The 25,082-nt window shown below is 43.0% G+C and overlaps 1 protein-coding gene across 9 annotated transcripts in view; it reads left to right on the top strand.

Moving 5' to 3' along the window:
* The window catches only part of ENOX1 (ecto-NOX disulfide-thiol exchanger 1), a 397,458-nt gene that overhangs the window by 355,916 nt on the left and 16,460 nt on the right, over positions 1–25,082 (top strand). For all 9 annotated transcript variants that reach the window (XM_075489098.1, XM_075489137.1, XM_075489072.1 and 6 more), the window contains 2 exons: positions 9,743–9,850; positions 18,234–18,290. In XM_075489098.1, the coding sequence (XP_075345213.1) occupies positions 9,743–9,850; positions 18,234–18,290 (165 nt within the window). The remainder of the gene's footprint in view (positions 1–9,742; positions 9,851–18,233; positions 18,291–25,082) is intronic.

Raw genomic sequence — 25,082 nt, 5'->3', positions numbered from 1 at the left:
ATACGCTGTTGGCTGAAAATTGCCTAATCTGGTGCCACGTGAGTGCCATGACCATTATAACAACCATTTACCTTTAAATATACAGGTTCTAGTAGCAGTTTAGCACTGAAATTAACATCATTGTTGAATAGATGGAGCATGTTATGGCTATATTTATTAATATAGCCTAAATGCAGAGAAGATTTGTAGTCTTCTTTTATCCACCTACCTTTTGCTCACCAAACAACTATTCAGCATATAATACACCCAATGTACTTACGCACAACTATAAACTGATTCTTCTCCAAATGCAGTATTAAAGAGAAGAGTAAATAAAAGAGATAAAAACATTACCCCTTGTATTTGCATTTTACCTGCTGAATAAACAGACCGGAATAATTAAGTTTGAAATGTTTTTTATTACTACTCTTGCAGTATGAATTCCAGTTAGATCTTTCTGTTTTCCTATAAAAGTGGCACTGGACTAGTAATGGCAATATTAATCAACACTGATAATTTTATAGGGAATGAATACAAGATAAGTACGAGGGACTGGACCCAATGTCCAGATGTTCATTTTGAGGCCTATCTCTTCTTCTCTCACCCTATGGTTGATATTTGGAAACTGGTTAAGAAGTATGTCTGCTCCCAGGACAGAGAGGAATGTTCCCATAAGTACTATCTTCATTCCCTTGTGCTTTTCAGGGCTCTGTACAGTACTGTCCACGTTCCAACTTCCAGAAAATACTTACTCTTTCTGATTATATTAAAAAAAAGAGCAGCTGGCAATTAAGTGCTAATTATTTACCAGATCTCAGACAAGCCAAATGGGTCCTTCTCTGTGTTTAACAAGCTTTTCTTATTGAAAGTAGTGTTTATTTTCCCACTTCTGCTACCACTACTTCAACAATATTAGGGGAAGTGTAAAGAAAGGCCCACAGATGCTTTAAGCACCATATTCTTGATGATAGCTGTTCTAGTGGTAAGATGGTGGAGGGTAGCATCTTTTTGCCTGCTGCCACTGGTAAAGCTAAACTGAGATTGGCAGCAAGAATAAACACTTCGGAGAGAAATAATCAGGTGCACACATTTTATTTAGAATATGAAAGAAATCAACTAATATCTTCATTAACATGCTTGTGTAGTCTAGTGGTGGTGAAGGACTGATCTCGTAAGTTTTACAGTCCAGTGATTGTACGTGAATTCTTTAAAAGATAGCATTGGCTTGCTGGTTACATAATTCCCTAATGTGTTTGATGCTATCCGCTACTAGGAATTTTGTTTCAATGGGAGTTACACTGGGTAAATTGATTCTCTTCCCTAATGTTATTCTTCTAATTAAAATGTCAGGTCTTTTTATTGTCCTTCAAAATAAATAAAATATTTCTTCTTGAATAGGAAATAAAAATTAAAACAATCTAATTTGGTTTGTTGAGAAAGAGCATGCTGTATCATGCTCATTTGCAGTCCTATGAAAGAAGAGATGGGATCATACAGTTCAAGTGCCATTGCCTGGTGAGGAGGTATCCACAATGGACAGGTACAGGTGAAAGGTTGGAGAAGATGAGGTTGCTATGAATGGATGATCATGTCTTCTTTTGACTGTGCATTGTACCAGGTGCCGACTGGTTGCCTTGTAGGACAGATAGGAGGGCAGGGGGAACATGATGCTCATCTGCGATCAGCCCTCTTCCTTTGATCAGGATAAAAGCCCACCTGTCCCCTCACCTATTGCCAGTAAAGTCAAGAGCTATGTAATATGCCAGTCACCTCATTTAGCAAAGGTAGGAGGGAGCTTTATTGATGAGGTGCAATGGGCTTTGGTCAGTCTTCTCCCCTCCACAGGTCACGATCAAAATCAAAGACCTTGTGTAATCTGCTGTGAAAATCAGAGCCCAGAGAGAGATCCCTGATGCTAGCACTAAATATCTATTAGTAAATTGGGAGCATTTTACTTCTGAGAGGAGGATTGATTCTGTAAGTTTCCTAAGGACTTGGGTCTTTTCCTCATTTGCTGCAAAAGTCCATAGCTGACCAAAGAGAACTTGTCTTTCTTGAGGAGTAAGAGATATACTTAAAAATTACTTGGCAAAGGAAAGCTGTACACTGGCTCTTAAGCCATTCATTGCACCATCCATGTTCTCCTTTCATCTGCTGTCCAACCTTCCTCTTGTAATCGGTGTGGCTGAATTACTATGCCTCATAGGAACAAAAGAAATTGAGAGATATTTATCTGATATCTGTTAGGTATTCTTTAGAATCATAGAAGAACATAAGTTAGAAGGTACGTCTGGAGGTCACATACACCATGCCTCTGCTCAAAGCAGGGGCAGCTCTGGAGTTGTCTCAGTTTTGCTCAGGACCTTGTCCAGCTACATTCTCAGTACCTCCAAGGATGGAGAGTCCACAGCTTCTCTGAGCCCTTGTTCAAGTGGCTGGCCACCCTCACTGTGGAATATTTTCCTAATATGTAATAGAAATGTTTCTTGTTGAGTATGTTTCTATTCGCCCTCAGCTGTTATCCAAGAAAAGCCTGACTCCATCTTCTCTGTAACCTCCCTTTAGATAGCTTCAGTGTGTCTGTGTCCATCTGTCTGTTTTCTCATTTGGCATATTTCTCAGGTTCAGTCCTGCCTGCTCCTACTCTGAGTGCTGTAAAGCTGTAGGACCTTTGCAGTCAATGTAATAGCAGTGGGAGGGGATCATGGCAAACATCTCCCTGCTGAAGCAGCTGGACAGTTCTTCAGTAGTGCCACCATATGCACTCACCCATCAGGTGTGTGTCCAGCTCCCCGGCCCCCTCTGAGGTGATTAGCCTGTGGAGCTGAGATGTTCAGCATGGTCTTTGCCTCTGGCCAGAGAGCCAGGAAAACCCACTTTGCAGGTGGATGCCCAACAAGCAGGAGCTGAGCTGTTGATCCACGTGCAGCTCTTCACCAGCCCAGGGCAGGGGGGTCAGGGCTTGGACTCTTTCGCCATTGCAAACCCCATGATCCATCCAAATAATGCCATCCGCGTAGTTCCTATGACACAGGTGGGCCCTGAGAGGTGGGAGGGATGAGAAACATTGTGCTGTGTTTCTTTTTACTCCCTTAAAGAAATCCACAGTCATACTTTTTATTTTAATAATACCTTGTCATACATTAGGATGGCATGTATGTTGCCCTTACTGCTGCAACATGGCTAACTTCCTTGAGGGCTCATTTCTAAAGCTTCTTTGACTTGTCTTTCACATTCTCCCGTTTCCTTGGTGATTTGTCTGGCCTCATCAGCGTCTTGTTACTAATGCATATTTGCTCAGCTGGGAAGTCACTTTCTCATTATTCAAGCCTGCCATGTGCTGGCCATTTGTGATGCGAAATCTTGTCTGTCTTACAGAAAGAGAAAAACACTCTTCCAGACGGTCCGTGGAAGCACTGGGAGAGGGATTTGTATTTTTATTTTGCAATTGGTTGTGTACCTGAGATTTCATTTTGATTCATTTTGATTCATTATTTCTTTTCCTTCTACCTAAGGAGGATTCTGAAAAGAAATATTTCACATATTTCCCCTCTGTATTTGTGAACAACTTCTAAGAATTTTGAAACACTTATTTTCCTTACTGATTTTTGTCCTTTTCCATTTGGCAAACTCTAACTTCTTCTTTCTATAAAATAAAGTTAGAAAAGACACAGCAAGGTGTTACTTGGGGAAAAAAAAAAGAGAATAAAACCTCAGAAATTGCTAGCATAAGTGAGTGTTTTAATTTTTAGGTGAACTCTGCAGTCTTTTCAATGCCTGTGATTTCACATTTTTTATGTATCTCTGAATGTATGTAGCTACGAATGTCTGATTCTAGTGTAGTTTAGGGGAAATGGGGAAAGGGCTGCACTTTTGCACAAGTGAGAACTGCTTCCTGGGTTTACTGTTTAGTGTGCAAGCTTTGGTTTCACTGGGACTGAAAAAGGTAGCCTTGGTTAGGATACAGCCTGCCTATTTGAGGCATCTAAGTTTTGCCTTCGTTTTAGCCACCTAGTGAATCAGATCTCCCCATTTTTCCTGTATAGGGATATATTCCCTATAGGTAGTGCGTGGAGAGTAATATGCTGTCCCCAAATATTATATGGGTAGGAGAATTCAATTTCCCTGAGTTCACTAGGTGTCTAAGATGGCCCTTCAAATGAGCTGGCTCAGTTAGGCTGTGTAAGACCATCCCTCTTTGACTGATATACTCATTTCAGAAGAGTTTGCCATAGATCTTTTCTGGACACTCTGCAGCTACTCCAGAAATGGGAGAGAGAGTCTGTGCCTCCTTCCCGTGGCTGAACAGGCTGGGTTTGCTTGAAACTGCCTGCACAACCTGCGATCAAAGTCAGCGCTCCCACCTCAGAGGTGTTCTTTGTCTGCTCTTCTTTACTTCCCTTTCTTTAAGGTCTTTGTAACCTTTTCATACTTCCTTTCAAGCAGCTGTAGAGAAAACCATAACCAAAATAGCAGGGGCAGGACCATTCAGCAGTATAACTGCTAAACTTGTGGCAAATGCTGGTTTTCCTTTTTCATTATTCTGTCAGCCTTACGGTATCTTAAGTACAGCCTCAGGCCCTGTGGTCTCTTCTGATCTGCCTCCCTTTTCTTAGCATGCTAAGTTGATGGTTTCATGCTGGAAACCATGCTTTCCCTTCTCTGTCCTGCTAGGCTCGGTGTGTGACCACACTTCTAGATATGTCCATAATTTATATTTAAATGTACACATGTAACGCTGCCTTTTGGGTAGAAATGAAGAACTGTGGGCAGGGAGGAGGAAAGGAAAAAGAAGGAGTATTTCATGGTTGCACAGTGGTACACAACAGCAAGCTATTACTTTCCCTTTAGGGCTCCTCATATATTTCGAGGCACCGTGTGTTGTTCGGTTGTTAGCATTCTTGGCCACACTGGCACCGCATTGTACACAGTCTGAGTAATTCAGCTGGCTTCAATAATGCCATCTATATTTAATGTTTCAGAAGCTGCAAAGATTGGTTTAAGATGGTAATTTTCTATCTGCACTTTTGAGATCTACGCAATATGGGCGGTACTGAACTGTCTCTGACAGAGACTCAGCATTGGAGGTGGGAATGTGTGAAAAAAACAAAACACACACACACTTCCCCCTGATATAAAGAAATTAGCTACCCGCTTATGTACAGGGAGGATTTGGTCCTCATGAATGAAGGAAGCGTAACATTGGAGAGTGATATTTACCATTTCTATACAGAGTAGCTCCACAGCTGCCACTGGAAACAAGCAATCTGTCTTGGATTTTTTTGTCTAAAATGCATTGACTGACCTCTAGAGAGACAACCTGTAGGATAATTCTTTCTCCTTTCCTGTCTCCTCTCTGGAAATGCCAGTAAGAGGATGTCAGTGACATCTTACCAGTCTGATCTGGACCTACCACACGGCTTCATCTCTTAGAGTCAACCTGGCAGCCATGGTGACAAACAGTTTTGGTTGTATGTAGACCAGCTGAGCATGTAGACCAGACCAGCATGTAGACTGGTGCTGGTGGAGCTCTAGGCTGTGCAGGTGTCCTTCTCCAGGATCCTCAGAGCTACGATGAGCACCGTGAGATGCTTTTCTGCTTCCTGACACTGGGATTTTGGCTCAGGGAAAAGACCCTTGCATAACTTGCAGGGTACGCTCAGAGACCCAAAGAATTGCACACTGAGGACCACTGGAAGACAACAGAAGAATGAGCCAGGTATTTCCTGGCTGTGTAAGCAAGAAATCACTCTGCCAGAGGAAACTGGAGAACTGCTGTCTGAATGCCATGGCTGTTCCACAAAGTTGGGGACATCAGGGCTTAAAGGAAATGGCCAGAGAGGTGAGACAAGATTGAAGGAAGGGACAGTCCTGTGCTGGCAGGAGCTGTGAGACAAGCCAGCAGGATATAACAGGTGGGGAGTGGGGTAGCAAATGCTGTGTGGGTGGGTGGGCACGGGAGGGAAGCTCTGGCAGAAACACTGGATGAGATGGCAAAGTAGGTGGAACAGTGTCAGACAGCACAAACATTAAAACCAAGATTTTAGTTGATTGTGGTGTATACTTGCAAGCAATCTGAAGGGCAGAATAAATATCTATAGGATCAATTTTTAATAAGCATATTTATGTGAAAAACAAAATAATTTTGAATAATTAAATGCCATCATCTTGGCATCATTCATTACAATCTTTATGGAGAGGCTCTCTGTTAATAAGCAGGCATGACAGCAGTCCCTGTTATGAAACTTGTCTCATTCCTGCCAGTATAAGATCCTCTTCCCATTTGCTTCTAATTTTGCCTAACATCACGTGTTTGTGCTGAAATTTTTCAGGCTGTTCGTCTGCCTTAGGCTGATATTTTTTTATGCAAAGCTATTTCTTCATTTTCCAAAATGAGAAAGGGGAAGGTATGCTGTTTGGCAGGTGTAACTCCTTGTTACAACTTCCCAGTGGCGGCATCAAGCACTCAGGAAAAAGAAACCTCAGAACCTGACCCATGCAAAATGAGCAGGTTCTGCAGCTTTTAGAGATAAATATGAGGGAGAGAAAAAGAAAAGGTTAAACCCCCAGGGGATCGCTACATGGTTTAAACAATTCTGACATCTTTGGGAGTTGAATGGGAAGGTCCCAGTTCTGTGAAGGAAAAACCTTATGTGTGACTGGGAATATGGTAACTTAGTTACAGATACTCTGTTTTCCACCCCTGTGAAAATAAAACCCATTGGCTGACTTTGAAAATATGAGCCTATGCACACACAGTAAGTCTGCAGTAGTTGACAGTTTAACCATTAAGACTGCTGGAAGGTTTTTATCTCATATGAAGTGCTTTGCAGCTCATACTGCAACCAGAAGGCACACTCTCTTACCCCAGGGAAACTGGGATGTTTTCCTGGGATTCCTGTTCCTGGCTGGTCCAGAGCCAAGTACAAAGATGCAGAGCAGGGAGCATCTCTCTTGTGCTCTTAGAGAGTGTCTGCCACACTACTTCCTCCCATGCTCGGACAGTTTTCGAAAAATTGCCTCAAACACAAAAGAGAAAAAGTCAGGATCAAAGGAAGAGGAATATAATTAGACTAAATCACAGTGGGAGATCACAGTGGGAGATGTGAAAATAAAACAGTGGAAGTTTGTGAGCTGATATGCGGTATGTAAAACTTGGCCATGGAAGAGCCATGGGGAGCGGGTGGGTAGGATGGGGTAGGAGATTTCAGTCCTGGTGGAAGTGTAACAAGTTCAATCTATAACTGAAACTTGGTTTCCCATTTTTAACAGTCATTCAGTAGTGAAAAGGCTTTCTAGGGGCAAAGATGGACTGAAAACTCACTTGGGATCTTCCAGACAGAAGTTTATATTGTTCAGAAGCATGGACTCTAGGGTTTCTCCCAGAAGCTGGAGTAAAATCTCTGAACCAGGATGAACATGCAGTCTGGATGGTGGTGATGTTCTCCTTGGATAGGCATGGCTATTCACTTCCTTTCAGAGTCTGTGGAGCAAACAAGATCTCTTGTGAGGTCCTCCTCAGACTCCCTAGTACTTGTAGCACCACACTGAGACAATGACGATAATCAAATCCCATGCTTCAAGGTTTCAGCTGATTGCCTGGAGACAAAAATAAGGGCTTCCCTCCCCCAGTACATAATCGGCTAGATGCATTCCTGGCTTTGTGTAAGGATCATCTTGTTCATTTTGGCTCCTCTCTTTGAATCATGAGAGGCTGGCCACACTGGTGAGACATAACTGCTCAGAAAAGACTCCAAGATGGGGGGCAAAGACTACTTTCTCTTAACCCTTGCCATGTTCAGGTGTGTAAGGTCAAACAGGTTGCAGCTGGGAAGGAGAGGACATTTCACCATCCCCTATTAGGTGACACATCTGCTTACCAAACCTCAGGTGTCTCAACTAGTGACCCTTGAAAGGGCTTATGCTATCTTTCTGGTGTCTTGTATGCTCTGCTTCTTGTCTGAGGATTGGAGTCCCTTCTTTCTAAATTGCAGACATCATCTAGGGCTATCCTGGGTGAAGCTTAATGGTCTGTAATAACAGGAGGTTACATGAGGTGACCAAATGGTCCCTTCTGGGCTAAAAAGTTATGAAATGCCTGGAAAGCTATAGCTGTGCTAAGGACCTGCATGGGTATCTGTGTGTGACATATGACAGTATATACAAATTCAGTGTATCTTCTGAAAATTAGTAGGGAATTAGTACCCAACAGGCAAGATGAACGCAGGCCTGAGGTGGCAATCCATCCCTGGTCAGGAAATGCCAAAGTAGAGCTTCCAACACAAAAGCTGGTTGGGCAAGAACCTCAGCGGAACAGATATTGTTATTTCATGTAAAATCTTGAGATTTGAAATGTTCTTGTGCTGTGGTAGGGTGAATACACATACTTGAATGTCTCTTGAAGGCTCCCAGGGAGCAGTCCAGGCAGCGAGATCCATCAAAAAGCTAACCCAGCTGGACCGTACAGTGTGTGAGATATAATCAGACATATACCCACATGTATTTTTACTTCAGTGGCTGAATTAATCCATCATACTGGTGCTCACTTACAACAGAAATACACTACCAATAACTCCATCAGTCCCTGAAATGTCATCTGTTTCCAAGAAGCTCTGAAAACAATACTGGCGCCAAGTCCTTTGATGCCTGGGACTTTCAGTGGAGTGGAACAAAGCCAGGGACTATTTCTAGGTTTGCTATCTGTAACTTACCAAGATGCTGAACACCTGCAACATCAGTTTGAGTCAGAGTTACCAGTCCCAAGCACAAGCATAAACTAAGCTTTAGATGCTTAGATACATGGTTAGATCAGTAACACAAGTTAGTAAAGCGATTCCTCTTTCAAGTAGACCTTAAAAAGGAGTGTGCTTACAAGTGATATGTTGTCCCAGGAAATCATAGTTTCCTTTCTTGATCACTAAGGGAAAGCACCATAAGCTCCTTTTTAATCTCATGTTTGTCTCCTCTTGCTCTTCAGCAGTGTCTAACATTCATTACATGAATACAAAACGCTAAAATTATTTTAGAATTAACTAAATCTACTGACCTGCTCTTGACAGTCACAATAAATCTATGCAGAAGCTAAAGCTAGCCAAGACCAGGGGACGTGGGCTTTTAAAGATGTCCCTACATCCCAGAATTGTCTTCATAAAAATAGGTTTTGGTCATAGCTTTTTGTTTTGACTGTTCAGATCAGCAGTCTTCCTGGCTGATATATTGATTGTAGGGCGTCAGTCTTCCTGATCTAATAAAATATCACAGCACAAGGGAAAAAAAGGAAAGCTTTTGTCTTCTTGGCAACTCAGTGTGAAAGCTTTCCAGAATATTGCTTTACATAGAATGAAAATGGCTGTAGGCCAATGACTAATTATATTAAAGGGCTGTGCTTTTAAATTATTTATGTACCATAGTGTTTACCCTAGTATTATTAAAACCACCGCATATACTTCTACAAATAAGATTTTGGTTCAGATGAATGTGACAGTCGCTCTGTGGGTGATATACTGTACCAGGAGTTTCTACTTTAATGTAACAAATAGCTTAACACACTTTAACAGATGCATTACTCGTGGAGAACTGCTGCAGAAGGAGATGCAGATTAAAATTTACCTCTGGTCCATTTAGACACAGCAGATTATGCAACAATAATAAATGTAGGAGCAGACTGCAAAACATTGTTTGAAATGAAGGTTTATCAAACCGAGGATTTAAAACTGCTTTGGATCCAGATGATGCTAACCAGAAACTTGTTTTGTTTGTGCAGCAATTGCTGAGCATACAGGAAGAATTAAATAACAAAAAATCTGAACTGGAGCAAGCCAAGGAAGAGCAAACACATACACAAGCGATGCTTAAAGTCCTGCAGGAACAGGTGAGTGTTTCTGGTGGGAGAAAAATGCTGGCTTTGGCATGCTAAGGGGATGGAGGACTCATGGCTTCACCTCCAAAATCCATAGGAGTCTGACCATAGAATATGCTGTGACCAAGACATAATATTATGTGGCCTGTGTGTCTGCTCTGATTAGCATTTGTGAATGCAGCGGAGGCTAACACAGAGTTTGAGAAAACAGAGTGAAAAAGGACCCTTATTTTATACTGTCCAATATTGAATTTCATGTCTTAAGTAACTTTTCCTCTTATGTTATACTACCTAGATATCAGGGATGTGTGTTTTCGCTCTGAATTCAAAAAAATGTTGGGACAGTTAAATATACCTGAAACAAAACAGCTCTTTCTTTTAAGACTAGTATTGAAGAAAAAAAGCTTGGCATCTCCTGTGTTATTCATGCAGATATGAGTATACAAAAAACTTTGTAATAATGGCATTAAAAAGTAGTTATCAATGCACTTATTTAAGCAGTGAGAAGCAAACCTCTGTAAATCTGATTATCACACCTTCTTTGATACTAAGGTGTTCTATGGAACTGAGAAGTATATTTGATAATATTGTTTTATAAGCATGGTAAGATGGACAGTTACAAAGCAAAAAGAAAATCTGGTGCTAAATCAGTTGCCGAGGTGAGCAGCTCCGGTGCCAGCAGCATCTGCAGTGGAGTGCTCTAGCGTGGTGCACAGGGGGGTTTCCCAAACCAGGAGAACCTCAGGAGCAGCCAAAAGACCTGCCAGGAGCCCACAGCTCGCGCGACAGCAGCTGACAGGACCTGGGCAGGGCCAGGAGCAATGGCGGCCAAGCCCCCCCCCCCCTAGCAGGAGCACTAGTGGCCAGGAGCACCGCCAACAGGGCGGGCAAACAGGGTGTGGCGCATCCGCAAGGGCGTGGCGCGGCAGTTAGCGTGGAAGGGCGTGCCGGAAGGGCGCTGAAGCTCTGCCAGCTTGAGCAGGGAGCAATGGTATCCACCCGGCAGAAAGGCATGGCCTCTCTGAGCTCTGCACCCACCACGACTGACGCAGCTCCCCACACAGAGCTCTGATGGGAACACGCTGCCGCCCAGGTGCCAGGCTGCAGGGTGAGCCCTGCTCTGGGGCCAGCACCGGACGGCAGCAGGGAGCACACCCGTGGGAGGTGAGCCCAGGCAGAGGAACTCCTCCGCTTGGTGACAGAGCTCCGGGAGGAGGTGAGTAGGCTGAGGAGCATCAGGGAGTGTGAGAGAGAGAGAGAGAGAGACTACCGGAATCACACCCTACCTTCCCCGAGACAGGCCCAACAGGCAGACAGGGCACGTGATATGGAGGATTCCCTGTCCTCGCTCCGCCTGGCTGAACACAGTGACTTAAGGGATAGGGGGCAATGGCGACAAGTTCCTGCCCGGCGCAGCAGGAGCGTCTCCTCTGTGGCTACCCCGCCTCCCCAGGTGCCCTTGTGTAGTGGGTACGAGGCTCTCTGCAGGTGGAACCAAACAGTAACGAGGGCGACGGGTCATCTAGTTAGGAGGTGTCACCAAGGTTAAGTCAGCCTATGCTCTGCGTCAAAACGGCTTCCATAAAGGAAAAAAGATGGGTCATTGTCATAGGAGACTCCCTTCTGAAGGGAACAGAAGGCCCAATATGCAGACTGGACCCACTTCTTAGGGAAGTCTGCTGCCTCCCTGGGGCCTGGGTTAAAGGTGTGAAGAGAAAGCTTCCTACCCTGGTATGGCCCTCAGATTATTATCCATTATTAATTTTTCAGGTAGGCAGCGATGAAGTTGCAACTAGAAGTCCAAGGGCAGTCAAGAGAGATTTCAGGGCCTTGGGATGACTGGTTAAGGGATCAGGAGCACAAGTAGTGTTCTCCTCTATCCTTCCAGTTGCAGGGAATAATGAGGGAAGAAACAGGAAGAGCCAGCAGATCAATACCTGGCTCCAAGCCTGGTGTCACCGGCAGAATTTTGGGTTTTTTGATCGTGGGTCTGTCTACACAACACCAGCCCTGCTGGCAACAGACAGGGTACATCTGTCTCAAAGGGGGAAAAGGATCTTTGTGCAGGAGTTAGCAGGGCTCATTGAAAGAGCTTTAAACTAGATTTGAAGGTGGAAAGGGATAAAACTAGGTTCGCTAGAGATAAGCCTGAGGGCAGCACGCCAGTGTTTGAGGGACAGTGTGCTAGTGAGGTCCTTCTGTCTGCCATCTCAGTGAAAGGTAGGGGATGGAGGTCCATGTGACAGCAAAGACAAAAGGGTTATGAAACCACAGAAGCACCTGAGAATGGTCATGTAGGAATTAGGGCTTCTCCCCCCAAAATAGCCCAGCTGAAGTGTATCTACACCAATGCATGCAGCATGGGCAACAAACAGGAGGTGCTGGAAGCCACTGTGCAGCAGGAAAACTATGATATGGTTGCCATCACGGAAACATGGTGGGATGACACACATGACTGGGGTGCTGCAATGGATGGCTATAAACACTTCAGAAGGGATAGGCAAGGAAGGAGAGGCAGTGGGGTAGCCCTGTATGTTAGAGAGTGCTTTGATTGTCTAGAGCTTAATCATGGTGATGACAGGGTTGAGTGTTTATGGGTAAGAATCAGGGGGAAGGCCAACAAGGCAGTTATAGTAGGATTCTGTTGTAGACCACCCAATCAGGATGAAGAGGCAGATGAAATATTCTGTAAGCAGCTGGGAGAAGTCTCACAATCGCTAGCCCTTGTTCTTGTGAGGGATGTCAACTTACAAGATGTCTGCTGGAAATACAATACAGCAGAGAGGAAACTGTCTAGGAGGTTCCTGGAGTGTGTGGCAGATAACTTCCTGACACAGCTGGCGAGTGAGCCAACTAGGGAAGGCTTCCCGCTGGACCTGTTGTTTGTGAACAGAGAAGGACTTGTGGGTGATTCGATGGTTGGAGGCTGTCTTGGGCATAGCGATCACAAAATGATAGAGTTTTCGATTCTTGGAGAAGTAAGGAGAGGGGTCAGCAGAACTGCCACCTTGGACTTCTGGAGGGCAGACTTTGGTCTTTTTAGGAGCCTGGTTGACAGAGTCCCTTGGGAGGCAGTCCTGAAGGGCAAAGGAGTCCAGGAAGGCTGGACATTCTTCAAGAAGGAAATCTTAAAGGTGCAGGAGCAGGCCATCCTCATGTGCTGAAAGAGAAGCCGGCAGGAAAGAAGGCTGGCCTGGCTGAACAGACAGCTTTGGCTAGAACTCAGGAAAAAAACGGAGAGTTTATGACCTTTGGAAGAAGGGACAGGCAACTCAGGAGGACTACAAGGATGTCGTGAGGTTATGCAGGGAGAAAATTAGAAGGGTCAAAGCCCAACTAGAACTTAATCTGGCTACTGTCGTAAAAGACAATAAAAAATGTTTCTATAAATCCATTAGCGACAAGAGGAGGACTAAGGAGATTCTCCATCCTTTATTGGATGCAGGGGTAAACACAGTGACAAAGGATGAGGAAAAGGCTGAGGTGCTTAATGCCTTCTTTGCCTCAGTCTTTAACAGTAAGACCAGTTGTTCTCTGGGTACCCAGCCCCCTGAGCTGGAAGACAGGGATGGGGAGCAGAATGAAGCCCCCATAATCCAAGGGGAAATGGTTAGTGACCTGCTACACCACTTAGACACACACAAGTCTATGGGGCTGGAGGGGATCCACCCAAGGGTACTGAGGGAGCTTGCGGAAGTGCTCACCAAGCCACTTTCAATCCTTTGTCAGCAGTCCTGCTTAACCAGGGAGGTCCCGGTTGACTGGAGGTTAGCAAATGTGACACCCATCTACAAGAAGGGCCGGAAGGAGGATCCAGGGAGCTACAGGCCTGTCAGTGACCTCAGTGCCAGGGAAGGTTATGGAGCAGACCATCTTGAGTGCCATCACGCAGCATGTACAGGACAAGCAGATGATCAGGCCCAGTCAGCATGGGTTTATGAAAGGCAGGTCCTGCTTGACTAACCTGATCTCCTTCTATGACAAGGTGACCTGCTGAGTGGATGAGGGAAAGGCTGTGGATGTTGTCTGCCTAGACTTTAGTAAAGCCTTTGACACCATTTCCCACAGCATTCTCCTGGAGAAACTGGCTGCTTATGGCTTGGATGGGTGTACTCTTCACTGGGTAAAAAACTGGCTGGATGGCTGGGCCCAAAGAGTTGTGGTGAACATGAGGTGAACATGAACCATGTGGTGACATGGTTTAGTGGTGGACTTGTCAGTGCTAGGTTAATGGTTGGACTCAATGATCTTTAAGGTCTTTTCCAACCTAAACAATTCTATGATTCCATAATTCTATTATTCTAAATCTGTAAATCTGGAGATGAAACAGTGCATTGTGTGCAAGCACAGTGTGCACAAATACATGTTGTCTGTATAGACCACGTGGATTGGACACACTGAAATCACAAATCCCCACCTGTGCTGCACAGGCACAGTCTCTGCTTTGAGACGTTATTTTAATCCTTTCTATATAAACTTTGAGCTAAAATATTTAGTGACTTAGTTAAGTATTTGCAGTTTAAAGACTGTGGGATCTGAATTGCTTAGATGGCAGAGATTCAAAATGCTGTTGATTCTTATGTTCAAGATTTTTCAGCGTGTATGTCTGAATATGTCTGCAGACAGATTTATACATTTAATGTACATATTGGGAAAAGTAAATTATGCTTATTTCAGATTTTTTTAATGCTCATTATGAAAGCTGTGACATTGTTCCACATCTAACATTTGCCTTTGAACATACCTAGTGACAAATATATTCTAGAAATGAATAATTTAGATTCTGGAAAAAATAAATCTTTTATGTTCAGATACATGTTCTTGGCACTTACGGTTACAAAGATAACCTTATAAATGAGAGCTGATACAAGACTCTGTTACACAAAGTGTCATGAGGAAGAATGGATTTGGTAATGGCAGAATCTTTATAAACACAGAATCCACCAGATCTCTTGAGTTAATTGCATCTCACTTACATTTTTACATGGGATTCAAGGTATAACTTTATAAAATACTTTAAAAAAATTCATTAAGTTATTTTATATCTTGGTAGCAATTAGATGATGCAAAAATTATGGGAAGATCTTACAGTACTGTGCCCCAGTAGGGACCACCAGGGCAGACTTTTGAATCTCTGCAGATTCCTACTAATTGCGAATCAAATGTGCGCTCATGCTAGGCAGACAGATGAAGCAGTAGCTGGAAGAAAGGCAGGATGGATCTGCATTTCTCTTGAGAATTAGCTCTGAAACATGTCTAAGGCCAAGACTGTAAGTAGCCAGAATTCCTAAGGAGCACTATGGAGCCAGTGTGCTTCTCCAACAACCGTGAACCAGTTCCAAAACTTTCCAGAACAGTAGAAGCCCTAGCAGTAATGACCCCCACTTGCCAAGGCTCACAGCTTTCCTTTACAAGCACCACAGCTCATCTGTGTGTTTTATCCACAATGGGTATTGAAAATCATCCAGTGGAGTCAAGTAAATATGAACATTTCTTTCAAAATTAAATAGCACCGGCCTCCTGCCTCGATTATATGACTTGTTTCTGTGATATGTTTTCTAAAATCTGCCTTTTCATCTCAAGCTGGCAGAGGGATCCCACCCTGCCTCACCATGGCCATGCTTGCACAGAGAGGTGCAGCTGTTTCTGAGCACATCTGCTGGCTCAGCAGCATCTCGCGTTGATCCAGTTGCACTAACCAACCCAGCTGCATCCAGGCTGGGACGTCCTGCAGGGAGAGGTCCCGTTTGCTCATGCACCGTGTTACATTGCTGTAGCCAAAAGGCTTATGGATCAAATCTGGCCCATGGCCACCAGCTCTTGTTGTCAGAGGGATTCACGCCCACTGGTTTGTGTCAGACCTACCCCACCACAGCACTAGATGCATCAGAGACTTCTAACTCCTCAACCTTTCTCCTTTCCATTCAGATAGGCTCTTGGTTGTTACCGGCACTAGTTCAGTGTGTTGCCTCAGCATGCTCTCTGCTGGTAACATCACATTCACCACCGACCTCGGATGGAGCCTGCCTAGGGGGTAAGGCAAGTCCTGTTTTTCCAATATTGTATGTTTTTCTGAGGTTCCTATTCCAACATTTCACTATTTAGGGTTTCAGAGAATAATATAATTTAATTTCTAATTTAGAAAAAAAACAATATTGGAAAAAAAGGGACTTTACCCTGTTAGCCTGTGGGAATGCAGCTGCACATTCTCTACCCACAAGTTTTCCATTATTATCTCCACCGGTTCACTTCCACCTCCTACTGCAGTGGTCCTAGTGTAGATGTGGATGCTAACACCTTCTGGCCTGAGCTCTGGCATCCTTTTCTGAGTATGGCAGGCACTAAAAGAGATGGAAAGGCTCAAGCATCCTGTCTGCATTAGAGTTAGATTAACCAGTGGAGCAGTGCCAGGGCAGTTGGTGGGAAAGCATGGTGAGGTGAAAGCCTGCCAGACCAACAAAGGCTAGAGGCTAAGCCCACTCTCCCATCAAACGCTCATGTGGCTGACAGGGGAGTGATATGTCACCAGCAGAACACACACAGAGCATTGCCCAAGAAGCTGGCAGTCACCAAGGGGTGACGACACTATTAGCTTGGAAAAGGAAAGGCGAAAGGTAAGTAACAAACAGCACTCCCCAAGCACTCAGGACATGGCATTAGCATGCAGAGCAGTTTTACATACCCAAGCCTGCTCTCCTGACCTCATATTCAGATGAGTAATTCAGCTGAACTCAACAGGACTGCTCACGTGAGGCGAATTTCTATAATGAAGAATTGGCAGAATCAGGAAATGTCTCTTTTGGTCACACCGTGATGCAGAAATACCGAACTTTGGTGCTTGGCTGGAAGTAGCCCTCTCAGCGCAGTCCTACCAGCCATCCTCACAGTGAGGTGGTTTAACAGTATGGTTATTTTTTCAGTGCAGGGAAAACATGTAGCATTCATTGGAAATGCATCACCCTGCTGTCAGTATAAATTGCAGACTTTTTGAGGGTATTGAAAGATGAACATCAGTGAATTGAACCAGGACACCTGATGAGTTTGCAGTCCCCAGCTATCCTTTTTACTGCTTTATCAGGGATTGCCGCCCCCTTACTTTGCCATCAAGACCAGTTTGGTGGCTTAAGCAGCAGTTCCTGAACTGGTGCAGTTTACAGCCCTGCATAAGGCATGCAGAGACCATGTCCCACTTACCTTAATTGTCAGATTGAAAACTGTGAGAAGCCGGGAACCGAATCACATGCAGTTTAGCTGTTGGTGCTACATGGCAAAAAGATGATGGAGGTAACCTAGCCGCCCTGGGGTGGTAGTCCACCAACACTTCTGAGTCAGACACCTAGTCGAAACACAATAGTGTTCCATTTCACCTGGATTTTAGGACTGTTGTCATTCAGGATCACAGCTGTATCATCAACAGTTACATCAACCCCAGCTTCTTTGGCAAAAACCAAGGAATGCAGAGGAAAGTTCTGTTTATTGTTCCCCATCTCCCCCCACCCTAGATATCTGCGCTGAAATAAGTTAGAATAAAAGCATGACTCTTCAGAGATTTACCTGAAGAGTAAATCGTTCTGAGTGCTTCGTTTAAGTGTATAAACCTCCATGGCTTATAGGCTCAGGAGAGCTGCGGTGTCTCCTCCTTTCTGTGTTTGCTCAATCACAGGATGAATGACTGCATATTTCACTGTGGTTCGAGACATGAGCTAGGACATTCCTTAAATCTCTTGGGAATGATTGTTACAATCCCCAGTGTAATCCTGGATTTTTCCCAAAAAGCTAATTCAGGAGGGAAAAAAAAAGGTTTTGTTCAAATCATATATTTGGAATTGGCAGTGTCTCCTCAGTTCTTCCTGCAACTCGTTAAATAAAAGAGCTGTTCTCTTCACCTCCTTTGCCGTCATACCCAGGAGCCATGTCAGTTATTTAGATGCTTCCTCAGGAAGGAAACGTACAGTAGCACTTTGGCATCTTAAACAGCTCAAAATATATCATTCAAAAGTAACCATTAGCAAAACACTATTTAGCTAGTGGCAACTTGCAAATATTGTAAAGTTTAAATTAATAGCAACAAGAATGGGAAATGAAATCGTTTATTATTCTTGAGAGCCAATTCTGTACACTTTTTATGCCTTGAAACTACTTTCTAATCTTATTATTTAAAAAATAATGACCCAGTCTTATTATTTTCCTTTGTTTTTCTTGCCAACCTATCAAGCCTTAAGTATGTTGGTTTCAAAATGGTTTGAGTAAAAACTCATTAGAATTATATGCTCCATCTGTTTTTCTCATTGGAAGCTTTATAAAATGCTCCTCCAAATAAATCAAAGATAACTGTGTGAAATACTCAAGTAATGTGCTTGTTTTTTCTGTTTTGTTTTTTGTTTACTCTTTGCAGTTAAAAAGCGCCAAGGAATTAGCAGAAATCAATGGGCATGATGAATCTCAGGCAAATGTAGGTACAGCTATCTATGTATAGACTTATATATATATATATATGCATGCGTATGGTCTCAAATTTACTATTTATGTCTTAAAGCTGATAGAATGGCTGAATGATTTGCACATCAGGTTTGAAGTGCCTTTTTTTTTTCCTGAAGCCACGGGTTCAAATCCCAGCAAACTTCATTTCAAGGTAGATAAATTGGGTTCCATGCAATTTACTTTGTAGGATTTATTTGGATGAGACTTTAACAACCAATGTCCTACTTGCTGTATGTGGGTGTTAAAGATACCATGGAAACGACTGCAAAAGAAATGCTTTGCCTTAGTGTCCTGTCCAGGATTACTCAAGCTACAAAGTTATACTGTTTGTCTCTGTGGCTGCCACCTTGCAGCTGAGCAAGTCTGGCCATATTTCAGTTCTGAGTGAAGTGATTCATATACACGTGTATAATTTGAAAACAGTTAATTTGTGCAAGAGGACTAAATTAATTCATTGAGTCATCATTTTGTCCAAAATCATTAAAGGACTTGTTAAGGTCATGTTTTGCAAAACCTGCTGCCAAAAAAAATGTTTCTGTTATTCCCTTAATGATTGCAGTCAAACCAGCAATTTGGATAAGGGGAGAGAGAAAAAAGTAAAACTTTCCTGCTATGTTTGTCATGCAAACTGTGCAGCTTTGCACTTTGTCATAAATATATGAAAAATAAAACTGGTTATATACGATATCTTCCTCCTAGCCAAGAGAACTAGCAACAGTCTGAACACTAATATATTTTAACATCTATTTTAGTCAATGTGTTGTCTAATGGCATAGCCAGAAAAGCAGTTTTATTTTAAATGTGAATGGAAGGCTCAAATTTTGTGAACTGCTTTGTGATAAGGAAATGTTGTCCTCTCTTTTCTAATCCTTTCCTCAATCTCATTCATTGTGGTCTGTTTCCGCAGTGAAGTCGATAGAGCCTCATAGCTCTCAGCATTTGGACAGGAGACATTCAATATTGTCTGATAGCTCCAACAAATCTGCAATCGCAGTCTGTCTGCATAGCGTCTCATTGCCCCTTTGAAAGATTCTGTTTGCAAACCAAAATAAAGACATTAATGCACTCATGATCTTGAAATGTTCACATTTGCTACCTAAAAACTTGTCTTTGTACAACAACTGGTTGCAGGTTTCCTAAAGGAATTTAGAAATGTAAGACTTAGGAACTTTCTAAAGAAACTTACTGCCTCTCCAAAAATGTGGAGAAACAATGTTTTGCAAGATTGAAATGTTTTAAAGCAAAATTACCTAAATGCTTCAACTTTTATCATTCTGGCTCATATGTAACTGGATAAAACTGAAGAGCCTGGAAGTTGTGTTTTTATATAATATAAAGGTTGAAACAGCATTAAAATGAAACATTTGAATTGTGTGAAGAAAGTGTTTCAGTACATCATTCCCAGATATCTAAACCAAAGTATTTCAGAATCTTTGGTTAATGGTAAATTTTTCAAAATGTAATGTTTTGTTCCAGCTTGTAATTGCAGGAATTTTTTAAATGCCTGAATTTTCCATAGGCTAGAAACTCTATTTTCTGCCCCTCTTTGCCATGAGCTCTTCCCATGATGATCTCATAGCAATATTAGACTCCTAAGAAAAGAAGTCAATACCTAAATTAATGGTGAAGAGGGAAACGAGACAGCTACAATTATTGAGTCACAGTTGCAGCCATGTATTCAACAATTATGCCACCATGAAATCAGAGAAGGCATAGCAGCACAGATGGAAATACAGAAATAGAGGGAAAGAATGGTTGTTAAAGCATTTGCTACAGTAATGAACTTTGTAAAATGGAAGTTGAGGTACCTTTTAAACAATTGTCATTTATATCAAATACATAGTGCTCAGGTGTTGTGCCTTGCGGGTTGTCTCTCCACATCTATTCTCAGCAGAATTCGTGGTTCTTGCCCTTGGCCAGTGTGCAAATCTGGGATGATCAAAGAGAAAAAGGCTTGGTGGCTCCTATGTGGTTGCTAGTGAACTGTGATGCATATAATGGGATTAGAACATATTTGTTACAGTTGACAGGTTGAATTCAGCAAATGAAATACCTTTACATGCAGAGCAATAGTGGGAGGTGTTGGTAAGGAAAAATGGCAACGTATGTCTATACAGTGAACACACAGTCTAATCTTCACTCTATGGCATATTTAGATTACTCTGCAGAAAATCAGGCTCCTAGAAAGGACAGTAGAAACTTTAGGCACACTGCATACATATCAAGAAAACCCATACTGTAATCTTAAAAAGATTATTTTCTGCAGTCCTCAGGTGCTGATGGCACTGGTGTGCATCATATTTACATTAGAAAACATTGTTTCTTAAAATAAAACCTGGAAATATTTTTCTTAGCAAAAGAAAATACAGATGAAAATATATATTAGACCTATCCTGGTGTGTCCTCTACTTTTCTATTGTGTAAGACCATCCTGAAAGGGAAACAAGGATCTGGACACCTTTGGAAAAAGAAAAACATCCCTCCTGAAATGTGCCCAACCTATAAATGGACCAATCTTCATTTTTTTCTCTTGTTTTTGCAGGAGAATTGAGCACAGTTAACCAAGAGGCTGGAGCAATTGCAATGTTACCCTCCCTGCCATGGCAGTTCACACACAAATCTGGGGGGACAAAACCAGAAATTTTAGTGTATTGCCAGTACATCTGTTATTTCCAGAAAGCAAAACCATCTTACAAGGCTCTGTAAACAGTCATAAGGGTGTTTCATGAGTGACTTGCCAGGTACACGCAGTAATATTTGTTATGGCTGCGGACATTTCCCAGCTATACTCTGTGGCAGGAAAGGACAAATGTCAGGCTCAAGCAGTACATAGAACCCAGGATCCTGGCCTGGTGTTAACAGAGATTTCAACACCCAGGACTGCCAGAGGTGCTGCACTGAGCATTCATTTCCTCCAGCCCTGCGGCTAGCAAAAGATTGCTTCTTGCTTCTAATCTGCTCCCCTTTTAATTTCCTCTTCATTGTTGCATATAATGATATTTAATTCACATCTCTGTCTTAACTGAAGAGAAAATAATGGCCAATGGACAATTATAATTTCAGATATAATCCTCTTTCAGGATGTTCCCAGACTCTTGGGACCTGATTAGTCCCAATATGAAAAAAAACTTGCTTGGGAGGTGTGCTTGAGTAGAGAATATTTTGCAAACTGAAAATGCTAATCACCTGTTTTATGGCTAACTCTATAAAGGCACTTCATTCTTCCACTGTTTCTGTAAGTTCAGTGGCTTTCTGTGGAGCCTCTTGTATATAGGTTAATTCTGTGTTTTGATCAAAGATCTCCTTTTGCTCACTTCTGAGTTCAGTATACATAGGTCACTGCATGCAAATACAGTTATATAGTCTTGGTGAATATATCTCTATTTTCGGGCTGGGAAGGTTAACATCCATGGTATCCCTCTATTGTTAATGGGCAAAGGGAGATTTTTTTTACATAAGCCTCACTTTGAAAGTACTCGATGATCTTCTCCCAGGAGTTTGGCGCTCTCCCTTGACAGCTATCTGCCTTCCTTAGATGGAGGATAGCTCCTGTGACTAACTCCTACCCTTTGTAAAAGTGCCATAAAATGGTAGTCAAGAGTATCAGTCCTCCAAGTTCAGACCAAAGCAAGAGATGGGTCATGGTCACAGAAGCATCTGGAATGCCCAGATTGCAATTGCATAGTAAAGTCCTGACTGTTTAAGTCAATAATTAAATTCCCATCCGGTTAAAAAGCCAGGATTTCACCAAAAGACTTTTAGGGTTACTTCATTATCACCAAGGCATAATAAAAATGAATACATTTCAGAGAGTGAAACTGATTTCACCACAAGTTTTTTACCAGCTCTTTGTTCTGTTTGAGTGTCATTGTTTGAACAAAGTAATGACTGTGACCTCATTCATCTGTCTGCCTCCAGTTAGCATCTCCAGCAGCTTGGACACAATATTCTGTGGGTTTTTCTCCAGACATGAAATCAATAATATTAAGTAGGGATGCATTTTTCCATTTGAATGCTTGAAGCTGTTATCAGAGCATTTCTCAAGTTCAGCCAAGCATCTTACATTTGATGTTGACTCTTCCTTTAATTTTTCCCCTCTGTATCTGCTTTTCAAGAAGTTACCAGATGATCCCTGACTCTGAGGAGGAGCATAACCAGGGTGAAATATTTCAACCATTTTACTAAATTGCTCACTTTATGCTACGCTGACAGTGATGTTATTCCTAACTACACCCTAGTCTTCTCTTTTCACATAGTATAGCTAATCACTGATGATTTTTACCAAAGACAAGTAAAGACAGCTCTTAAATGAGGCTCACATCAAGCCAGGTGAGATGAAAAGGGTCCTTGAACACAGGGAGAGGAGAGGGAGCTAGAAGAGTGCAAGGCCTGCTCAAATCGTCCCAGTGGTTCGGGACTACAGGACAAAAGTTGGTCGCCTTTATTGATGAAGATCCCAAGTGGTTGCTGATGCTTTTGCTTCACTTCCTTGTGAGTGCAACAACCATTTCCTGGCTAGCCCACTATTCAAAAGGCTTGCTCTTCACAGAACATTAAAAATGTGCTCTACATGGCTAATAGAAAAGCAATTTGGCCCTAAAGTTATAAGCCAGAAAACCCCACTGCAGGGGTTGCACACATCAGGAAAAGTGTGTTTCTTTTCTATCTGAGCTTCCTGGGTTCCTGGGGTTTGTAAGCTGTGAACCTCAGCCTCAGCAAGCTGACGCGAGTCATGGAGTAGCTGCCTCAGCTTGGCTGGGGTCCTCTGGCCTTGCAGCAGGCATTTCTGGAGGACACGGGAGTAGGTGGGTGCTGCAAAAAGTGAGGTGATGAAAGCTGGGTGCGTTTGAGGGTAGGGAGAGGGTGCTGGCAGCCTTTCCGTACCTGAGAGCTCAAGGGTTACGTCCCTCACAGGGGATGCCAGAAGTTGGGGTTTGCTTCTCTCCTCCACTTGAGAAGGTTCAAAGCTGCATTTCCTGAGAAGAGCATGAGCTACGTGTGCTCTCCAGCCCCTCTGTTGTAACTGCTCCCCTTTGCAAGATTGTATTCAGTCAACTAACTCATTTCACAAATGCAGTTAACTGTCTGAAGAGAACAAGCAGAAGTAATGGTGCAGTGCAAGGATGAGGATAGTCCCTTGAGGAGAGAGAGATATGGGGTTTGGTTTCTCATCATGGGCACGTTACGTTGTTAGAAGAAGGTGCAAGAACGCTGCATCCTGACTGGAGCAAGGAGTAAAGCCCCCAAGGATTACAAAAATCCATTTACTGTCTGTATTCAGGTTCTTCTGTCCTGCCGGGGCCAGGACTAAGGGGTGAAGAGTGGCTGTGCCTCTTTCTACTCCCTGCCTTTTCCATTCCAGGCATTTATTTGTAGCCCTTCCATCACTCATTTCTTCTCATTTCCTTCAATTTAAGGCATGTGGAGTATGATAAATTCAAGCAGCTATGACCATTCTCAGATCAGCAGCTTTCCTACTTACCACTGCAGGCATGAGGAATGACCACCTCATGAATTCAGTACCGTGAGGCCTGAAAAATAACAGGAGTTTAACTGGCTGTTTAGGACCGTGTTATCAAAGAGTCTGCTCAGCCTTCAGAAGTTCTTACACACTGATAGATAAAGTCCCCCTGAGTTCCCCTCTTCACTGCCCCAGCCCTCATTTGGCACATTAGAGGACAGCAATTGAGTTTCATTAGCACGGTGCAGATCTCTCTGCTGGCTGAATCACAGTCTCTGCGGTTTCAGCCACGATCTAACCCTACGGGGAGCAAATGGCTCCAGCAGACCAAGGTATATTCTGACATGGACTGTGCTACCTGAAGCAGATCTGGGCTGTAGCAATAACCCCTTTGTTAATGTGCAGCAAGAAATCACACCGCTTCCCTTGTCCCTAATTAAAAGTGTCAGAGTGGCATCGTAACTTGGCTTTTGATTGGAGTGAATTCCCATCATCTGAGGGAGGAGAAGAGAGAACTCTGAGACACAATGATAAAACCCATTCAGCCACCCACTCAGCAAATCACAAAAGTTTTTTGACTTCAAATTTCATCTGAGCTCCACAGGGAGACAGTTCTTCAATGCCCAGAGCTACCTGACATTTTAATAATATCTGATCATTATGTGCAGCCTTTCATCCCAAAGCATTTTCCCCAAGTATTTATACTGCACACGTATACAGGAGTCATCCCATCATTTCTAGTGAGGAATAACATTCAGCCTTATACATATGCAGCTGTGTGCTTAACCCACACAGTGTACAAGGCAGATTGGCTTGTCAGAGCACTCAGGCTCCCCCGCAACCACCTGAAGGATGATGGGCCACCTCTGCTTCAGCCACAAGCCTGCTACTGCAGTCCTGGGGGCCGTACACCACATTCATGCGCCCTCCAACCTGCTAAAGTCCTTCAAGGAACAGACAGCAAAAAGTGACAGAAGCGAGAAAGGAATTTCAGTATCCCCAGGAGACACTCTTCTTGGAAGAAGAGTTCATCATCCTAATCAAAATCTAATCCAAAGGAATGAGAGCTCCAAAATGTTTGTTTCAAGTACTTTTCATATATTCAGATGTGGAGATTCCTGTGAATATGGGGGATGCCCCGGGTTTTCAGATACCTAAAATTAGTATCTTGCAAATACAAATCCCCAGTGAAAACCATTCACTCTCATAAAACATTTAAGCTTGTTTTTTTGCCCCCCAATTACTCCCTTTTATTTCAATAAAGACTTATTCAAAACAATTCTACACATCCCAGAAGGGAAA

Source organism: Mycteria americana, chromosome 1 (genome assembly GCF_035582795.1).
Source record: "Mycteria americana isolate JAX WOST 10 ecotype Jacksonville Zoo and Gardens chromosome 1, USCA_MyAme_1.0, whole genome shotgun sequence".
NCBI lineage: Eukaryota > Metazoa > Chordata > Aves > Ciconiiformes > Ciconiidae > Mycteria > Mycteria americana.
The sequence above is the reverse complement of the archived record's forward strand: the minus strand, read 5'-3'. Positions and strand labels throughout refer to the sequence as shown.